The sequence below is a fragment of the Opisthocomus hoazin genome, chromosome 11 (assembly GCF_030867145.1).
Source record: "Opisthocomus hoazin isolate bOpiHoa1 chromosome 11, bOpiHoa1.hap1, whole genome shotgun sequence".
Lineage (NCBI taxonomy): Eukaryota > Metazoa > Chordata > Aves > Opisthocomiformes > Opisthocomidae > Opisthocomus > Opisthocomus hoazin.
This window is the reverse complement of record NC_134424.1, coordinates 164151-185940: the sequence shown is the minus strand read 5'-3', so window position 1 is coordinate 185940 and position 21790 is coordinate 164151. Positions and strand designations below refer to the sequence as shown.

Genomic DNA, 21790 nt, shown 5'->3' with positions numbered 1-21790 from the left:
ACTACAAAGGATCAGAACTAATAAATATGAGATGCTTTATTATGGTCCTACCCAGTCAATTGCACCAAATTTGACTTCTTAAGTGAAAATATATATAAAAAAAAGGGAATAGTAGTCTGGGAATATGAAACATACTAAAAAAAGTTCTATCAGAGATTTACAAGGTTAACTTCAGATATCTTATATAAATACTACAAGAAAAATTAAGCTATCATTAATTAGATTCCCAAATAAACTGAATCAAAGTATTCTGGAAGCAAATGGCTTGTAAGTACTCATATCAGGAAGATAATACAGTATAGCATTACATTAGGTTCACTTACAGGATTAAACATGACATTGACTATTCTCATCTGTTGTTCAGAAGAAACCTGACCCCATGAAACCCGTATCATATTTAAAGCAACTGCTCTGGGAGCTGTACATGCAAAACCCCAGTCCTCCAAATTCAATAATGGTACGTTTCTGTAATTTCAAAATAGATTTTAAAAAATTAGATACACTTTAATTTCTTTAAGACTGGGAGACTTCACCTTCAGGAGATGAGAAAAGAAAACAAGTAGGCCATATATCATAGAAAACCTCATCTCACCACATTTTACAGAGGCTTAATCAACAATCATTTAAAAGTAACCACTATCACTGTGACTTAGCCATAGTCAGAAAATAATACATATAATGTAAAAGATGGCTCAAAACACTTTAATTTCCCTACACAAAGCACATCAAATACACTTGTTTTAAGAGACTGGGGAAAATAATCTGCTTTAGTACACTTAGTACCATTTTCTTCCTGGAGCTCCCTAGCTATACACTGTACAGGCTCTAGTACTTACAGTGTCAAATTCTTCCTGCAGTCTTATTCACATTTTTCCTCAGCAAACCTCTGAGGACAAAACAATCCGAGAGAAACGTCGAGGTCACTTTTAGTCAGATCACAGATACTTTTCATCTATTCTCCATTACTAAGGATTCCAATCACAGAAAGCAGCCAGTATTGTTTTAAAATGCCCTCTCTCTGACCCTGTTCCTCTGAAGGTCAAGTGCACTATCATTCCCTGTAACCAAGGAAGCAGAATCTGTCTGTTCCTGCTGTTTTGCCAGGTGCTGAGAGTTTGTCTATTGGTAAGATTAATTTCATCTGGGGAAGACAGTACCAGGTGATCAAGCTTCCCCCTCACCCTGTTCTCTGTTTTTAAGCCCTTCAACCTGCTCATTCTCTGAACTGTAAAACAGCAAAATGAAATATGAGGAAAGAGTTTGCCTGTATTTTGAATTATTTCCAAATCAGCAAAATTGAAAGGAAAATCCACCACATTCCCTGTGGAGCATCTTTAGCCTTGAAGTTCATTAATCTAATGTATTTAAAGGAACATAGACCTTTCTAAACTAGTTCGGGGCCCTCAAACATGAAGTAGCATAATCAATCTTAATATACTTCAGAATTCATACAGTAAGTTCATGACACGCGTGAATAGTTTAAACTCCATAACAAAATACTTATATGAGGCTGCAGTGAAGGCTGACAAATCAGTGAACAGAAAATACTTTTTTAAATTCTTAGAAAGTGAAATTTGTTAAAGTCATGGTATGTGAAGTTTTGGGAAAAATGACTGTGTACTTGACAAGTTTTACAACAGTAAACTTGAATGCACTGGACTTCCACTACAAAGCCTTATGCAACAAATGCATGACCTAGGTGCCTTTTAAGTAGCGCTGGTGTTTTGTTTTAATTTCAAGGACTCCTAATCTTCGCACAGAAATGTGCTCACTATTGAAATTAGGCTCTTGATAGAAAACACAACTACCTATTGTACAACTGTCTAAAAATACCTATTAATAATTACTGTAACTACACGAGTGTATTTACAGCATGGGTGCAACGTAAATGTTAACTGATTGTGATCTAGTGTGGGAAATGTTTTATACTTAAAACCTCCGAGAAAACCCAGTGAAATTTAATTGGATTTTCCTTGCACTTATTATCTGACACCATACTTAATAACCTTGTCACTCTAGACTTCTGTTTGCCCAATTCATTCAGGAAAGACATTTCTAATACCTGATTAGCAGCTGTTTTTCCTGGGACATGAAAAATAAATCCTGAATATAGTAACGCTTTATCACTACATAACCCTCTGTTCAAAAGTACACTTCTAAAGTTTGGAATAGCTGTATAGCAAAGAGAAGGCGGAATCGTTGTGACGGTTAAGCAGAAGTGATATAAAAACACATAGTAAGAAAAAAAGACTAAAAGTTGCTTGTTTTCTGAATGAAAGGACCAGCTAGCAAAGTAATCGAAATTTGAAATAAAACACAAACCCCATTAACTACAGTGTACTAAGGTATTCAGTACTATTAGTAATAGTTAGTACTACAACACCAATGTAGTTAACAGCTTTGTCACAATTGCCGGAGTCACTCAAAAAATCTCAAAGACTTGGGCAACAAATATAAAGTATATGAAACGCATCTTTAACTAAGGGTAATGTTAGATTTTTAGGGCCTGATAATTCTTGTTTTGATGGAACTTTCTCAAGTACTATGTGCTGCACAGAAATATCACGGATACAAAGGCTTTCACTCTTTATAGGACATCAACTATGCTACTGTAATAAACATCTGTAGCAAAGCAGAACTAGCATTTTATAACGTCAGAGTTTCTAATATTTCACAGTGACCTTCTTACAGAAAAATGCTTACAAGACTATGTATTAGGATTAATGTAACAGAGGGTCTCTTAAGTTAATGAGAAATTCTGAAATTACTATGCCTAGTCATTTTCACAGGAAAACACTATTCAGAAATTAGGTCAGATTATCTATCCATCTTCTACTTAAGAGTCTTATTTTTTTGTATATATTTCACTTATTGGAAATGTGATTGTAAGAATGTCTGTAATCTCTCTGGCAGAAGACTGGGACCATATCTTATACTGGAATTTTTGCTAATGTGCACAGGAATTGTGGAATTCAATCTATATCAACTGGAGAGAAGAGAAATGAGGAAAAAGGAATCAGTATTAAATGTAATTTTTGGACTTAAGAAGACCACATCTCTCAAAGCAGTTTTCAGATTCACAACACTAACCAATCCTATCTGGTACACATTAGAAACATTTCACGCTTAACTACTGCATGATTTCCTTAAAAGTCCATGAGGATGCAAGTGATATTTTCATTTTAGCACTCACATTGCAAACACTAGTTATACGCAGGCAGACTGGGAGAACAAAATTTCATGCAGCATGTCAAGTGTAATTCTGGTATACCACTGGAAGACAGAAGCTGAAGACAAATGGCATAGCATGGAGAATTATCTGTTTTGGATCAACCTGCAGAGGACTGCATTCACCTGGGCTCGCAAACCAACAAGTATCACCAGCAATACTTTCATATGCTGACATGTATATAAATTAATTGATAATGTTTGCATTAAAGGACACAGAGGATCTGCACAAAGCTCAAGAAATATAAAAATACACTTAGAAACATGCCTATCTACTGTCTTGCCTTTTTCATCACTAAGCCAAAAACAAGTATTTGGCAATAAGGTGCTTTTTGAAGGCTGGCAAAACTAAATTTGGCTTCTTCTGTTTCATTTATTCATCATTTTGTCATTTTATATACACAAAAATGTATATATAAAAAAATTATATGTTTATACTTATTTTTCCTAGGTTTTTTTCAGTAGTTTGCTTTCATTCTCCATTTTAGTTGCAATCATATTATAGTAAATTTCCAATACATAGGTACACACAATATATATATATATAAAATTGGTAGTTTGAAGCTAAGCTTCTCTGGATATTTCATTATTTTTATGTCCTTTGAAATAAGTAAGGTTTCTTCATAGCCATATAGTCGTCTCATAGTAAGTTACTGCACTGACTTGCCCATAGTGTACGTATACATCTATGTGTGTAGGTGTGTTTGTATGAGCATATGCATGTATCCAATAAATTTCTGTACTTACTAACCTAATTTTCAATACTTTCCATAGTTCATTTCCCCACTACCACATTGATTATGAAAGCAGTATTTGAGAAATATATTGAAGAAATAATCACCTGGCCACATAGTGAAGGCATTTTTAAAGCCTCTAAGCTTCTCCAACTTAAGTAGAAGAACATTTCCTATATTCATGCCACTAAAAACCAAAGTAATCATATTGTTTAAATACACTGCTCAGTTCTCACTAAGCATAAACCAATTTCAGAGATTATACTATTAGAGAAAAGAGCATAGAAATTAAAGTAAGGCATAGTTAAGCAATCCCAGACCAAATATGTTCAACTGCACCCAGAAATTTAAACTATTTTTAACAAGTTTTCTCTCATAAAACATTTAAAGAATTTCAATAAAAAATATAGTACCAAGTTTCACTCCATAAAAATCACTACATCTCAAATCAAATCAGAAAGACTTATTTTTCTACAGATATTCTTCCTAATGAACTTCTTTAGCTACTAAATTAATAATAGACTTTTATGAAAGATCTATGTATTGCCTGGAAATGTCCAAATGTATTTCTTTCACAGAGGTAAGATACATCCAAAAAGTTTCAGTGATACTCTTTGGAATTAACTGTCCTGACCCCTTTGGCCCTTTGTAGAATGGCAGCTAAAATTCAATCCCCTAGCTGTTCTCTGTTCTCCAGTTTCATGAACTGTACGTAAAGGCAACTACAGACACTAAAAATGGAACTCTCTCACCCAATCTGTTCAGAAATACACAGCTGCAAAAATGCAACAAGCAACACTGCTATCAAGCAGAAGCAAGCAACCACAGTGAAACCATTTGAAACCATTACAAGGACAATTGTACAAAGTCCTAAGAATAAAGTAAGTACAAAAATACATGCAATACTGGAGTGTGCTCAATAACTTCCGTGATACGTTCACAGTTTCATGGGAAACAAACCTGATGAACTATTGCTCAAGAAAAACAACATATGGCCTACTTGCATGGCAGTCTGATTTGGTGCTTGGTATAGCTCCCGATAAACCCATGCACTATATGTGTTAATTATGTCGAAAAAATGATGCAGCTATAGCTAAACCCTCCAACATTTGCATTAAGTTACCCTGTTTGCAACTTTTATCATTCATAACTTAAGATACAGTGCATGATTAATGACTCTCTCCCCCCATTTAATTTTCATCTGTGAAAAACACGATATTCTGAAAAGCCTCTCATTTTTTAAGGCCAGTGCCAAGTTTCATGCTACATTTTGTCTGAGAAACAGTGAGTACCAATATAGAATTTTGGCATACTTCAAGAAAACTAGTAATTTATTTACCTGTATTAAAAACTGTATCTGACTGAAGACACAAATAGCAGGCAGCCAGCCATTCATAAATAAATGGTTCAACGTTAACATGGTCATAGCATTAATTAATTCTTAATGAGATAATGCTGCTTTTAACTGGTTTTCCATGAATAAAGTTCTCATGGAGTGGACAGGCATATAATTTAAGGAGGAGCTGAATACTATAAAGAGGTGAAGCCCTCTATTTACCCACCGGCCAGGAAGAAATCACAGAGCTTCATATACTCTTGAGATGGAGCGATCTCTCCAGTGGCAAGATACAATCATCACACTATGTTACCACGGTGCATTTCCTGCACGAGGAATTACAAATGTCACATATTTTATGTGCTTTAGATGTGATTATAGCACTCAAGTTCTACCAAAATAGTAAAAGGTTTGCCTATATTTCCATCACAGGTTTTTACTTCCAAGTTTGTTTGGAAGTGTTTTTAAAAAATGCAGCTTGCCAAATTGAACCCTGGTATAGCAAACTAGAGTGAAAATTCACTTGTCAGCTTTCAGTGTGAAATTTCAGAGCTTTTTGAAACTACTCCTCAGGTGATATTTTCAGGATACTCAGTAGGCCATTTTCCATACTATTTAAAAAGAACCATAATTTTTTAGAAAAAACTCCTCTAAGAAGGAAATCTCAAATCTATTTCTAAAAACACAATGACACGCGTATTTCTTTCATATATAAAGCTTCTTCTTGAACTAAAAATATTTTTCAATATCCAGGTGTAATCTTAGTTCAATAGGTCAAAAACCACCCCAAACTAATGTGTGAAAAGTGGCCTTGTCTACAGAGAGATCTCTTAGCCTACTTGCCCTTCATTATTTATGAAATCCCTTAATTCTGTAATCATATGATAAATCATAGTAAATTTGAAGGACATTAAACCAAATAATTTTAAACAGAAGACAATTCTAGTTTATTTTTTGACTGAAGTCTGCATACTAAAGGAGATAAATAAGTTGTTTTCTATGGCCATGATCACACGCAGTTTCAGTGTTTATGAGTTTAGACATTTTAGCTGCTGAGCATCCAAGCTTCAGTGAATATACACCAAGACAAGATATCAATTAATATCCCTTTACATAGATCTTGTGCTCTTTTTCTCACGCACGTAGGCAGAAAATACAAAGTCTGATTTAAATTAATCACCCTACTGTAAATTCAATATAGTGCATAAGGAGAACAGGTAACTTCAAACACTATTCTAGATTTAGATGACAACTCAAGAGACGAGCAGAAACCTTTCAGGTCCAAAATAATCAAGGTAATGATCAAATTCCGTTGTATTAATTTTTTAAACAATCCATAATACAGTCAAATTTATCTGTAGTTCATGCTGAATTTCCTACTTGCATTCGTAATGTGGAGGCCACCAGAATGAAGTAAGGTAAACAAACCACACATTGGTTTGTTCACAAGTGTAAAGCAATACTGTTCTATAAAGATTTTCTGTTCCATTTACACTTAACTGTAAACAGCAAGGACTCCCTAATATATTCTTAATTTCAAATGCTCATATACCAACTCTTGTGATATCATCTGTCACTCACCTCAGCCACCTGCTGAGTCTCCACTACCTGCTGAGCCAGCACCTCCATATTGGTTGCCATGGTGAAACAAGATCATTAGAACACCTGTTTGAAAAGATGCCAGCAACTTCCATCAGCCACAAAAGTTACGTTTTATTCTTATTATTAAAGAAAGCTCTGATATGACTTCTTGATGATTTATAATACTGTTTGACGTATGTGACAAATAAGAAAAGATGCCATGGATGCTGTGTGTGCGCGTACGTGCATATATATACACACAAACACACATATATGAGTATATGCACACTGACACCATACTGTTCAAAAAGCTGAGGCACATAGTTACTCTTTTACCTTATAAAGCCTCTAATATACTATTTTTACTCTATTAAGCTGCAGAGAAGATATGTTAGTTTCACAAATTAAAATGGACCACTCTCAGTGTCAACTACTGATGCAATTTGTAGAATTCACGGATCTTTAATGTGCTTTTCTCAACTCAAGGGAAGAGAAATCTTACAGTTAAACTGCTTCTACAAAACACGCTAAACATGGAAACAGCAACCTAAGAATGCTATTTTGAGCAAATTTTTATTGAGTCATTCCATCAAACTGCCACATTCATCCATATTCTTATGGTAATCCGACACAATAAGGGAAATAAACTGTCACATTTAAACTGTATTTTCTATTGGCTAAACTATTTTTTATTATAATGTGGTAGTATTATCACTCTGAGGAGAAAATAGTGCAGAACTGTTTTATCTTGTTGTGGGTGTCATGCTCTTCAAGGTTTACAAAAAAAAAAAAGACAAAGCAAACAGAAAAAGGAAGAAACAAGAAAAAACCCACTTCCAAGATCTTTTTAATGATAATTATTAGGGCTGTGTTTCTCCAAGGATAAATTTAATTAAGATTTAAAATTCATGCATTCAGTTTTTAATTGTGGCTTGCTCGTTACAGAGCCAGGGTTCAGATTCTGATCCAGGCATAGGTAATGAAAAGGCATGAATGCTGGCCCATCTGCTGTTTCACTGAAAGCCCTCTGTTAGTGCTTGCAAAGCAATCATTTAACATAAAATTAAAAAATACTACAAACAGTAGCAAAACATGTAACAGGAAACTGTACACATGTCTCTAGCACCACCACCCCCCCTTCAAATGCCAACTTCTACAAAGCTAACATTGCTGAAATGTCAAAATTCATTAATTTTCACATTTACCACAACATGATTTAATCTTTTTAACTTATTTTTTATATGTCAACAGAAGACTATTTGCAACACTGTATAATCAAAGTTCAGACATTCCCTATGGAAATCATGTTTATGCTAGTTTCTCATACAGCTTGTAATTTTTATTCCAGTGTTCAACTTGCAGAGCAAGCTTATGAACCATTTCCAGATCCATTTAATATGGCAGCTTGTGGATGGTTTCTCAGTTGTTCAGTAATTCCTCTTCAGTGTTTTCTTTTATTTTAAATTCATTTTTTATGTTCAGCAAAGATGATAACCATATGCTAATAACATGCCCTGAAGATGAGATATTTTATTCGTAAGAATGCGTTTCTAAGACTCAATGAAGTCTTTGCTGAGGTAAGGCTCTGACTCTGACAGATTTGCTGTTGGTGGTGTTATCCACCAAGGTTTTTTGTACTTTTGACCTTCCCAAAACAGCAATAAGCAGAGGCTATCTGACCAAATTCAACGGGAAGCCCGGAGACCATACACAGCCATGCCAAGTAAGCTTGTTGTAAAGATGTTGACTCCCAGCACGTGACACAAGGCAAAAATCAGCTTTCTAGCAAAACCCCTGAGCAGCAGAGTTCATAAGGACAAAAAAAAAAAGCGCACCAAAACAAACCAAGAAAGAAGGTGGAACTTAAAACACTGCAAGGAGGCACCTGAAGCACCAAGCCAACTCAGTGCGTGTAGATGTACTGCTAACCAAAACATGGCATAAACCCATTAATCTCTCCCTAAACTGCAGTGGAATCTCAGAAAAAAGTCATTCACTCGATTTGAGATATTCTACGGGTATGCTCCTACGAGGATGACGTGGCAAAAGCCGTATTCAATCTTTTTGAAATTTGTTCCTTTGACTTAAGGAAACGGGGTTCTTCACACTGCCCGCTTGACTCGCCTACATCGAGCTGCACACCGGCACGCTTCTCCTCTGCTGGAGTCTGGAGAAGGAGACAGGAAAGGCGGGGCTCGCAGCTTAGGCTCTGCCGGGAACCTCTGTTACACTGTCACTGTGGCAGGAAGCCGGCAGGAATCCTTGCAACAATTAATACGACATAAAAACGAGGCCAGAGCCCTGGCCAGGAGCAGCTCCGGCACCTCAGAACCGCGCGGCTGGAGCCGAGTCTGAGGGCAGCCTCCTCCCCCCACGGCTGCGGCGTGCTCGCGGCCCGCCGACACGCAGGGCGTCCCGCGCGGACAGCTCCTCAAGTGCCTTCATGCGGCTGCCGCCCCGCGCGCCATGCAGCCACATCTCTCCCACCCTCCCGCCTTCCTGTTCCAACCAATGACCTCATCGAAGACGCAGCATTCCCACACACGCCACCGATTGGTCGAAGGAAACGTCTGTCAAGCCGGTGGCCCCACCTCTCGAGTAAGAGGGGAAAACACCCCAGGGACGCGACTAAGCACAAGATGGCGGCGCTGGCTGCCGGCCAAGTCCCAGGCGGGGCTGCTGCCGCCGCCATTAGGCCCCCTCCCCCTTCCCTCCGGTATATCCTTATGTCAAGCTATGCGAGGCCCGGGCATGGCACTAGGGAAGCGGCCGGTAAGATGGCGGCAGTCTCAGCCCCGTATGCAAAGTACCCGCCGCCCCCTCCCCTCCGCCCTCCCGGTGGCAAAGGTAAAAGGGTCGGGTTCAAGCCGCCGCCTCCGCCCGCTCAGACTCCATCTTCTCTCTCTCCGTGTCCGTCTCCCGAGCTCGTCATCGCCGCCACCATCGCCCCTGCCACCCCCCGGACAGCAGACTGCTCTCACCGAGACCGGACCGGCTCCGACCTCAGGCTGCCCACATTCCAGCCCAGCGGCTCCGCAGCGAGACTCCCGCACCGGATCGACCCAGCACCTCACAATGGTCCTCTCTCTCTCTCCCCAGGAGCTGTAGGCCAGCCTACAGCACGGCCGGCTCTCGCTTAACAGCAAAATACCGGAGCCTTCAAATCCCCCCTCCCCTTAAACCGAGCGTTACCCCTCCCCTTTGCCGCTCGCGGGGGTGTCCCAAACAGGGCCCCGATGCAGCCGCCCCGCGCCCCCTCCCTCGTCCTGGCCCCAACGGAAGAAACCCAGCCGGGCCGCCTCAATTTTAAAAAACGATTTTTACCTCAGGAATTGGCGCCAAACGTGACCTGGCGGTGACCCTGACCCGGGCCCAGCCGGGCCGGTGTTGGGTGGCGGTGCCCAGCGGCGGCCCTCCCTCCCCCCGTGCGGGCGGCGGCGGTGGTGAGGGGGCTAACGGGGTCCGCGGAGGGGAAGGGGGGCCGGGTCTGTGTTACGGGGCCGCGCGGGGGGGGAGGGGGGGGAATGGTGCTTTGTTTTGTGTGCCGTGCCCCTGTGAAAGGTCAGAGTTCGTGACCCCGCCCGCCGCTGCCGCCGCCCGAGAGCGTTTCCCCGCTTCCTCTGCCCGGCACCAGGCCGGCCGCGGCCCCCTCCATCCCCCTAGCGGGGCGGGGCTGGGGACGGGGCGGGGCTACCTGAGGCGCTCCGCGCCTTGGCGCCAAGGCTGCCCCGTCCTCTGGGCGCGGCTCTGGAGTCCTCCGTGGTGCGCTCGTGGTGCCCCGGCGAGAGAGGGCGGTGGGCAGGCCCCCGCTGCCTCTTCGGAAACTGCCACAGGAAGGTGCTGCCCCTGTGCGAAGGCAGTCATTTGTGACCCTCGCTTCTGAGTCTCCTCTGTAGCCTGCGGCTTGCATTAACTGGCTGGAGGTGGCTGTTATGCGCACAGGTGGGTGTTGATGTTCCACAGACATCTTACTAAAGATGCAGAGTCAAAGGTGAGCTTGCAGTTGATGCTGGCTTTCACAAAGGCCACCACCAGACTGTCCTGAGTTTTTATTTCATTTTGTAAGGTCAGTGTCGTTGATTAGGCCTCTCCCAGTGGAGCTGGCTGTAAGTGAGGCTTGTTCTGCCTCCGAATGTGCGGTTGTAGGCATGAGGCAGGCATCCGTGCAGCTGAGGTGGTTTAAGAGCTTAACCACCTTTCACTGCTTGTCATCTCTTTCTGAGGCTACAGTATGTTGACCTGTGACCCAGGTTCACTGACATAATCTGTCCCTATCAATATGATTAATACTTCTGGTAAATTTCTCTGGAGTGTAGTAATTTTGACAGAAGCTAACTTAAAGAGTGGGCAGATGAACAGTAAAACTGGAAGATGTGAAGTGATAGTAACTCCTGAAAGGAAATGTATGGAAGAGACAGCAGCTGCAAGTAGTAATCAATTAAACAGGAGGTGCAGTTATCTGAATAGTCAGCACCCTGATTTTCTTGTTTGTTTTGTTGTGGGGTTTTTTTTTTCTTAGAACTAGCTATTTGGGGCAAGGATATGAAAAATGAAGAACTATGCCTATGAATTATAGCCTTACTGTCACTGAACTGGAGTTAATAACATTTAAGCACATGATGTACAGATGTATTTGCAGTACATAAAGAAAGGAGACTTTCAGAAAATATCGTGGGTGTTTACTCACTCCTGTAATGTTAAATATATGAGGAATTTTCAAATTCTGAAAATACGGACATGAGCATACCTTCAAAAGCAGATTTTTTTTACTTAATAAAACATACTATTAAAGTGTAAATACATTTTTGTAACACAGATACCTTTAAGGGTTTTCAGAATTCTTACAATAGCCTTACTGTAGAAGTAGGTTAGGTTGAAATGTGTTTCCCTTGTTATAACTCAAGGATAATGACGTGTGGAACAGCACCTATGAGCACAGCATATTTTTTTAAATAGAGGATTTTGGAAAAAAAAGCCCACCGTTTTTAAAGTGAAATAAACTTAGGGAATAAATTGCTGTTAGTCTGGCTTTAAACTGTGAGATGTGGATCTGTTGGATCATGGTTGTAAGCAAATTTAAACTGAATTTTTAGTTTCATCCTTTATTTGCTATCCTAAAATGTTTTCATCAGAATCATAATCAGTTTTTATATTTTTTTATATTCACACCAGTATTTCAGTTTTGTGGTCAAGAGAATTCTCTGACAAGACCTAGCATTTCTTGCCAATGGTTATGTTCAGTTGTCCACTGGATTGTCACTTGCTGAATAAACCAGAGGAGAATCAAACCGTGAATTGATTTTTGGAGTTATCTTTACGAGCAGGAACATCAGAATATATAGAATGCGGAGGAAGTAGGCTAGGATGGTTTCAGTTAAATTTGTGCTTTATATAGATATTTCTATAGTGGTGATTATTTTCATTACTCTGTTATTTTTCTGTGGTGATAAAGTATATTTTAAATTCATTTGCTTCTGCTCACTAGGAAATTCTCTTGCCCACACCTCTTAAAAGGGAGGTCCAGCATTTCCGTAGCTTTTGACTGCTAACCTGTTCCTTTCTACTTTTTCTGATTTCTGGCTATTGGTGTTTGGAGTAGATTTAAATTTTGAGCTTTTCAGTTGATGCATAGAGCGGTCCAGGACTTTTTGAGGACTCCCAGTAACTCCCAGTTACAACTTCACTAGCTGTTTGTGTTTTTGCATTTGTTCACTTTGCTGTGGTAGTTTTTTTTATAATTGCTTGCCAGATAAGTCATTTTCCTGCAACAAGTCTTCTCAACCCTTTTCACTGCTCCCTATTTAGAAGTGTGCAAGAGTGTGCTTGGTGTTTTCTTTTTTTAATTGGCTTGGGCAAAGGTGCGTGAGATATCACAACAAAGCTTTGTCAGTGGTCTTAGTGCATGAAAGAATTTACCAATTGGCTTAGAACTGATAAATCAGAAGGATAGACTATAGTGCAGCTTATTTAGTGGTTTGCTCACCTCCATCTATTATGTCTGCTGTTGTAACCTCTTTTGACCTCTTTCTTCTAGTTTTAGGTATTGAACACTAATGTGATTCCACATTCTGGGACTCATAGGCACTGCAGTAAGAACTTTGTATACCCTGTGCCTTCTACTGTATGACAGACAGACAGGTGTCTGGCTAGGAAGGTTGCTTCTCTTGCCTGTGTAATTACTGCTATTATTTCTTGGCCTTTTAGTGTTCTGCCCCTAGTGTTAAGTGTGTAGCTCTGACTTGTCACTACATTTTTTTTTTTTAATATGAAAAGAATTCTTGTTAAAGTAAGTTTGAGATTTGAGGAAAGATTGGAAATATGAACACGTATGTCTCAAGGCTGTACAAGTCCTGTCAAAGATTCTTACGTAAACCTGGACAATTAAAGATCTGCAGTATCCTTTCAGTATGTATTAATAACTTTTGGTGGCTCAAGGGAGAATGAAAACACTTGCTTCCATAAACTGGTATTTTGGTGTCTGAAGGATTTTCTTGATAATACAGTATATATTGACAATCAAATGTATGTGTACTTGTGAAAGGATTCATGTGGCATAATGGAGTAGGAGAACAGAAAAGACTGACAATCATTGGGATGCTATGCCAATAAAGCAGGCGTGTGCTGATGATAATTTCCAAGCGTGTTATTTCTTCACCATGTTGGATGTGTACCTGAGTGTACAGCCTGTTTCAGCAGGGCTCCCTATTCTAGAGTTTTGTGCATTGTGAGAATTTTGGTATGGGAGCACGTTGCACTGATGGTTTCTTGCTTTGGAGCCTAACTGACGTAGTGGTCAAGAGAAAAGGGTGTTTTTGTCTGTTTATATGTTGTGCTTTTGATCATACACATTTTAGTTCTTTGTTAAAGCCTAAAGTCTGAGATACTTTGAGAAGCACTTAGACTAGTGGTCTAATCTGTTAAAGCAAAATTCTTTATTGTTTTGAATGTTGGCAATGACTGAATCGGTTACTGGCATTGCTGGAAGGCAACATCAACAGAAATGCTTTAAAGGTATATTTTTCTTCTATCTGAGTGATACTGGAAATGAAAATGCAGTAATGAGAATTGTATGTGCTGTTAAGCAAAGCCTGCATATACCCTATTGAACATTTTGCACAGTAACTTGAAAATAAACCGAATAAGATTGCTAAGTGTTATCACAAAAATATTCCAAGGTACACATTGATGGTTGTGAGTTGTAAGTTAGAACTACATGCTTTCGTAGTATTATGATTTTTATGGAAATAAAAATATTGGTATTTCATAACTTCCAAGTGTGTGATGTAGTTTGTTTCTTGTGTTTAAAAATATTGAACAAATTCTGAGTTCAGTTGTGTAATGTTGTGTGAATATCAGCAACTACTTGAAATTTTGGAAATGTTAAATTTGCAGCTTACAAGTAATTGGTTGTGGTAGTGACAGGCTGGTATTTTTATTATTGTTACTGTTTTGGGGGATGCCTCTAGAAGTAGCTGACACAAACATACTGCCTGTTTTGTAGTGAGGCAAACATCTTGCCTGTGGGCTTATCTAAAGTTAATAGCCGAAAAACACTACACCAAATTAAACAGAACAAATAGTTATATATTCTTTAGTGTCTCTTCCAGTTGCTCTCCATCTTCTTTCATTCCATTTTCACGAATTCATCTTGTTCCACTTACTGACAAGTCTCTCACTGAAAGGAAGAATGGAAAATGCTAGAACCAGAAATGAATTGCTGCTTTCCCCCTCCCTGCTTCCTGCTTGGCAAGTTGAGGAAAGGTTTAGAGGACAGGAAGAGTTATCTCCTTGTTCTTTCTTTTTTCTGCCATCAAGAGAAGGCCTTGCACCTGTTTTACTCTGAGCTCTGGTGCAGAGTGTAATCCTGCTTGATGTGTAGCTCCACCAATGCTCACTGAGGTTGGCAACAAAAAGTGCAGCGAAGAAAGCTGCATCAAGATTGTGACAAATTTTGCTGCAGCTTTTGCAATAACTTCGATGAAATATAGAACTATACTGTATGTGCTTAAATTTATTAAATAAACAATATTGTATTAGATAATGCTGTCACAAACTTCTAAAAAGAGCATTAGTAAAAAGTGCTTGTGTGGGCCCTTTTTGGCTTTAGCTATGACTGGAGAGAAAATCAATAGAAGATGCAGGAGGTGAAAAAGATCAATGAGAACTGAGATAGCCTACAAGTTACGGTTAATAACTATACTGGCAGCAAAGAAAAGAATTAAATTTGTCTACCACGCTGTGGTGAGTTGACCTCAGACTGCAGCCATATGCTGACCCAGCCACATACCTCCTCCTCCTTAACAGGACAGGAGGAGAACGTAGGATGAAAAATCTTGTAGGTCACGATAAAGACAGCGAAATCACTTGCCAGTTACTGTTAGGGGCAAAACAGACTCAACTTTAGGAAAATTGATTTAACTAATTGCCAATTAAAATAGATATGGATAGTAAGAAAGCTGAAAATTAAAACGCCTTCCCCTACCTCCCCTTTCTGTCAGGCTCAATTTCAGTCCTGCTTTCTTGACTCCTCTACATTCCCCCTCCCCTTCAGGCCTCAGAGCGCTGCATGGGGTTGGGGGGTTCCACTCAGTACACACTAGCTCCTCTCTGCCTCTTCTTCCTCCTCACACTTCGTCCCTGCTCCAGCGTGGGCTCCTCTCCACAGGCGGCCATTCCTGTCAGGAGCGCGTGCTCCAGCGTGGGCTCCTCTCTTTCTCTTTCTTGAGCTGTGCTGAGACCATTTGTATTTGTAACTGAAGTAGAGTTGACTGGTAGGCAGGCTTTACAGGAGGTAAGTGCAGTGTGGACTGAAACACTTCATCATAGCAATTAGATTTAAACCCTGTTTCTGTCAGAAGGCCTCCACTACATTCTTTTGATTTGATGCTTTTCCTTAGTTTTTCAGAGAATTGGTTAATAGGTAAGTGTCTGTTAACAGTAACTGGCACTGCAAAGCTAGAACTAAGGAAGGTAAAAATAATGTAAAGGAAAAGCCCGCAGAACTGCAGTTATGTTTTGCTCTTTTATTTTTCCACATTACTTAAAACAATGTTTAATAGCACTGTATCTTATTTTTTTACAACAAAATATTTTCATGTATTCATTTCCTGCTTATAACTGAAAACTTCATACAAGTTACTAAATGCCAGCACCTAAATCTTCCCAATACTGTTGTTCTCTAGTGCAGTCTTACTTTGTTTGGGATTATGGTTAGAGATCTTACTCTGTGTTCAACACTCTCTTTTTTTTTTTTTTTTTTTTTTTTCAGTGCAAAATGTTTTTAAGGGGGGATAAGCATTTACAGTGTATTGGTAGAAAGGCCATGATTCTAACATGAAACAGAGTTAACATCGGTGTTCATCCATTAACTAAGGAACACAAAAGTTTTACTTTTCTCATACTTAGTTTGTGTTTGCATATGATAACCTACGCTTTATGAAACTATGAGACTCAGATGTATCAAAAAACCCCAAAACAACTGTATTGTTTTATTTAGTGGTACGTGTGTGTTTGGTTTTTTAAGCTTGTTTTTTCAGGAGATAAATTGAACTACCTTTATCATTTGGATACATATTATAGACCTTTAAAAATATATCCTGTTCTAAACAGTTTGTTAGGGAAAAAATTTCAGATACCCATTAAGCTTCCTGAAGAAAGGGAAGAATGAACGTAATAAAAATCCCCCCTGCCAATATATTTTAATGTAAGTAAATTCTTGAACATGGTATTTTTATACAAAGAAACATTTATCATAAATGCTGTTCTATTCCTCAGCCAAATATTATGACAAATATAGGACACAAAAGCTTCTCAACCTTCTTTATGAAAAAAACAAAAAAAAACCTAAACCAAAAAAACCAACCCCAAAACAACAAAAAACTAAAACCCCAAACTCCAGAGATCTATATCCTCAGCTGGTGTAAAGTAGCAGAGCATCTTTGAAGTCATAAAGACACTTGGCTGCTGAGAATCCAGCCCTGGAGATGTAGTGCACAACAGCAGTCTGGTGTATGATACATTTAGCCACAGGAGTTCCAAAGGACTCCAGCAGAGCAGGTTCAGACAAGTGCATTTCAGCCCACCACCATATGTCAAATGGTGTGCTGGTTATATAGATTAAACTTTTGATGACATTTTTTGTAACAAGAACAGCAGAAACAACAGGAGCTTTGAAAATGGACTATTTAAATAGATGATAAAAACCTTAACACTACTAGATAGACTAGTGTTAAATAAAAACTGTCTGTAGGCTTATAAATTAAAAGTAACCTTTGGGTTTGAGTCTGCAGTGTTTAGGGAGAAGTGTTATTCAGTGTCTGGATTTGTAGAGCTACTGGAGTGCATTTCAAAGTACTGCAGTGGCATGAAATTAAACCCTTTAAATTATACAATGATCTGTGTAAAATTATAAATTGATAGTAAGTAATTGTCCTGGATCATAGCCAGTGAAGTGTTGGTAGACCAGGTAAATTGAATATGTTGTTCATTCATTTTCTGTGGAAGCAATTTAGCATATGTGGGGCACAGTTTCATGCTGGCACTTGTTAATGGATGACTAATAAATCAAGCTACAGAACTCCTTAGAAACATGAAAAAAGGAAGCTGTAGTTCAATGAAAATAATAAAGTGCTTTAAATGAGCATTTGTTGTTTACTACATTGTTTCTCATTTCATGGTAGACATCAAAACCAACCCAATGAAATATGATAGTGCTCTAGAGTAAGTAAAACTGAGCCTGTTACATACTGTAGTCAGTATTTCCATGTATTTTCTTGTCTTGATGTTAGACTTAGTTTACTGTGGGATGAGAGGAGAAGCTTATAGTACGGGTTGAACTTGCACAGACATAAAGATCACCATAAATATTCTCTATTTTAAAGTTTGCATTAGGAAAAATGTGGACGTAAGAAGAAGGAAGCAAGAAGAGCAATGTGGAAACAGTTCATATCCGGTGTATGTAGCCAGCTGGCCTGAAATACACTGTTCAGTTTTGTAAGACAGAAGAGGGTTGCTGGGACTGTATAGAAATCTGAGAATTTATTCCAAGTCTGTTGAATGATAGCTGCTATAATATGGATGCTTCTTCCATGGCTTCAATCCACCTAAAAAGGGCAGGAAAGAAAAAGTGGTACATATAAAAATTATATGCATTTTAAGCACATACGTATTTTAAGAAAAGTAATTATTTTAAGAACGTAAAGCCAGAAGAGGGCTGTATTTCCCATCTCAGGTCTAATGAGGAACTATAGTTTGGTGATTAAAGCAGGGAACTGGGTACTAGGACTCTTGCATTCTAGTACAACCTTTACCAGTAACTTACTGTAAAATCTCAAAGATAATACAAGTGCTGTCTTGGAATAGGAAAGATGAAACCACTGAAGTATGTTTAAAATCAATAAAATTTCCCATAAACACTCATTTCCTTCCCTGTATGTCTTGAGGTGCTGGTATTTTTATTACTAATTGCATTACTATTATGTGGAAGCAGTAGCATTAGATTGGGATATTTAAACAGTTATTTGTTGGTGAGGAAACCAAGAGATGGATAAATAGAACACATAAATAAGAGAAGTTTCTGTACAGTAATCACATTTGACAGATTTCTAGGCATGGCTCTTGAGACTCAGCCTCCTCTTTACCTATATAAGGGAGCAAATTCTCTTTCCTGAAGGAACTGAAAAGCACCAGTTAGATTTTTTTTTTTTTTTTTTTTTTTTTAATGCCACATACAATTGGGCTTAATCAACACCCTGAAAGCTATTTGTTTCCTTTGTTATGAAGGCATTCTGGAGTGGCTGGAAGGCTGCGCAGCGGAAGAGGATCTTGGGGTGTTGGTCAACAGCCGGCTGAACATGAGCCAGCTGTGTGCCCAGGTGGCCAAGAAGGCCAATGGCATCCTGGTTTGTATCAGAAATGGGGTGGCCAGCAGGAGCAGGGAGGTGATCGTGCCCCTGTACTCAACACTGGTGAGGCTGCACCTGGAGTACTGTGTTCAGTTTTGGGCCCCTCACTACAAGAAAGGCATTAAGGTGCTGGAGCGTGTCCAGAGAAGGGCAGTGAAGCTGATGAGGGGTCTGGAGAACAAGTCTTATAAGGAGTGGCTGAGGGAGCTGGGGCTGTTCAGTCTGGAGAAGAGGAGGCTGAAGGGAGACCTTATTGCTCTCTACAACTATCTGAAGGGAGGTTGTAGTGAGGCAGGTGTTTGTCTCTTCTCCCAACTAACTAGCGACAGGACAAGAGGAAATGGTCTCAAGGAAGGTTTAGATTGGATATTAGGAAAAATTTCTTTACTGAAAGAATGGTCAGGCATTGGAATAGGCTGCCCAGGGAGGTGGTGGAGTCACCATCCCTGGAGGTATTTAAAAAATGTGTAGATATGGCACTTCAGGGCATGGTTTAGTAGGCATGGTGTTGTTGGGTTGATGGTTGGACTTGATGATCTTAGAGGTCTTTTCCAACCTGTGATTCTATGATAAGCTTTTGGACTTGTGCACTGGCTACTGTGGAAGTTTGTACCCCCATACCTCTGTGCTGAATTGTTATCTTCTGCTCGGAAGCTATAAAAGAGAGTCTGCTTGTGGTAGAGATGGAAAATTGTGTCCATGCTTCCTTCATCCTTCTCTGGGGCAATGGTGAAACCCAACAAAGGCAAACTTTCAGTGGCAACTTTGTCCTGAAAGCAAACAAGAAGTGAACCAAAATTCAGAGAGAGGGCTTGTAACAATTTGAGGGCTCTTTGTGAAAACCAAATGATGATATAAACCCTCTCTGATAGGGCTGCAAAAGCAATAGTGTGAATTTTCCACTGGACTGGTGGCTCTTAACTAAACAGGAGCAGTACCTCTGTGCTGCACGTGTTTATCTAGTCTTAGTCCTGAACTTGAACACCACTTCTGAAGGTCCAGTTCTTCATGATCATCCACGTGGCCATGAAGGTCAAATTAGCCATTACTTTAGTGGCTCTCTCTGACATAATGGTCCGGGAGACAAACTAGATGTTACTGAGAGTATGGGATAGTACAGCAGCAGTTCTGAAAGCCTGAGACCCCCTCCCAGTTATATTCCTTTCAACCATTTTTATTTGCTGAGTGCAAATAGTAGTTAGTCTTTTTGGTACCTTGTCATTTGTTTTCCTAGCACTAGCAACCTTTTTAGAAATCTGCACTGTCTCAAACAGCACACTTGCTTTCCAAAATGCTGCTTTGAAATTTCTGAGCTGGTTATGCAATTAATGGTTAATTTACTCCCAAGAAATGTCCATAAATTTTGCTTGCCAGACACTGCTTTGTACAAGTTAGAGAACACGATAAGCCTTAATTGAATTGCAGTTTAGCTGTTATTGATAGCTGCAGGTTTGGTCCCTGTATTTAGGTAATGCTTTCTATATGTGTAGGTTGCCTTTGCTTCTGCTTTTAGAAGCTAAATTGCAAATGGGAAATGCAAAGTATGACTAGCCATCTGTTTCTTTTTTCCCTATTGTTGAACCAGAAATGGTCACTTTTAAGGTTAGCAGAGGTAAGGTAAATGTATTAGATACAGAATTTAATGCTAATAGTCTGAATTTCTGGCCAAATCATGAACTCTTTTGTGCCTCAATATCCTCATCTGTTTAAAGGGGGTAATGTTACTTCATGCAACCATCACAGTGGTGATGAAAGTTTAATAATTGACGTTTGCAGAGTGTTCTGAAGGCTTAAAGTACCAAATATTGCTATTACTACAGTTCTTGCATTCTGTGTCCTTTGTTCAGCAAAATGAATTTTTATGCTTTTATGTTTTTTTATGCTACTCACAAAGGAGAAGAAATTAAAATAAGAAAAGAGACTGGGAAGAGACAATATACATGAAAATGATTTAGTTGCTATCCAGCCTCCTTGGCTGTAAGGAGGAGCTCACAGGCCAATACACAAGGCAGTATTGTCATCTCTGCAGGCTGCCTCCTGTCTTTCCCTATTGGTACTAGTAGGACAAATAGGTCCTATTTATACTTGCGAAACTAGAAGATTCTCTTCCCCACCAGAAATGGATCATAGTGCCATCTACCTACAAAATACCTGGCAATTACCAAGGGCACCAGAGAACGCCTAAGGACCTTGAAGATTTTACATGTAAATATGTAGACTAAGGTTCACAGTGATTAACAATTTATAATAGCATGAATAGCAAGAAGTCAAATAATGAAGGGCAGTTTGTGAAGACGGTTGCTGAGGTCCAGCTAGGGCTGTGGCTGGGCCGTTCAGCTAAGGACAGCTCCTTGGGGACTCTGTTAGGACCAGGTCTCAGAAGGCAGGTAGTTATGAGGACTGTGTTTATACCTTTCACGTTTACTTGTGCTGCCTGTAGGGACTAAAGAAGGAGACTCAGGAAGCCATGTCAAGTCAGTTTGCACAGTACCTCGTTTGCTATGTAGGTGTAGAGGACTTTGTCTTTGATAACAAACCAGCGTTTCTTCCAATGTCTTTTGCCTCTCTTACATCTGCTGAGGTAACCACTGATGGTAGCTCCCTCTCCTGAGGCTGCCACCTGGAGCAGGATAGGAGAAATCAGGATTTGTAACAGCAAAGGCGTTTCCCCTCCTGATTATGCATGTTTGCATCACACCAGACAGCCAGGTCTATGTCTGTGAAACCGTAAGTAGACCATTAAAAATATAGAGACAAAAAATATAAGCATGGTATTATGGTTCTTTTTAACTGTTTAAAATTTTCTCATTAAACTTAGTAACTCTGATGGAAAATATGCAGTTGAGTTATTATTGAGGTTGGCAAGTTTACAGTTACGTCCTGAGAAGCTGAACTTGTTCCTTTCCCCAGGTCTGTTTTTTTGGTATATTAAAAGTACATGCTTCCAAAAGGGAATTACAGTCTTGTGGCTAAACACTTCTAAGATGTGGGTATATTTAGGACTTTGC

General features: G+C 39.5%; 2 protein-coding genes across 9 annotated transcripts in view; both read right to left on the bottom strand.

Moving 5' to 3' along the window:
* Positions 1–10533, bottom strand: part of NR2C2 (nuclear receptor subfamily 2 group C member 2) — a 49830-nt gene extending 39297 nt beyond the window's left edge. For 3 of the 7 annotated variants that reach the window (XM_075432807.1, XM_075432811.1, XM_075432812.1), the window contains exons 1-2: positions 10204–10533; positions 6880–6963 (exon numbers count right to left, since the gene is read on the bottom strand). In XM_075432807.1, the coding sequence (XP_075288922.1) occupies positions 6880–6939 (60 nt within the window). In that variant the 5' untranslated portion in view covers positions 6940–6963; positions 10204–10533. Of the gene's footprint in view, positions 1–5524; positions 5625–6879; positions 6965–9860; positions 10019–10203 lie in introns of those variants that run through there. The other 4 variants (XM_075432809.1, XM_009939963.2, XM_075432810.1 and 1 more) reach the window with 4 other exon arrangements.
* A 5368-nt stretch (positions 10534–15901) lies between these two features.
* FGD5 (FYVE, RhoGEF and PH domain containing 5) overlaps positions 15902–21790 on the bottom strand; it is a 111810-nt gene continuing 105921 nt past the window's right edge. For both annotated transcript variants that reach the window (XM_075432805.1, XM_075432806.1), the window contains exons 19-21: positions 21274–21402; positions 19404–19552; positions 15902–17981 (exon numbers count right to left, since the gene is read on the bottom strand). In XM_075432805.1, the coding sequence (XP_075288920.1) occupies positions 17945–17981; positions 19404–19552; positions 21274–21402 (315 nt within the window). In that variant the 3' untranslated portion in view covers positions 15902–17944. The remainder of the gene's footprint in view (positions 17982–19403; positions 19553–21273; positions 21403–21790) is intronic.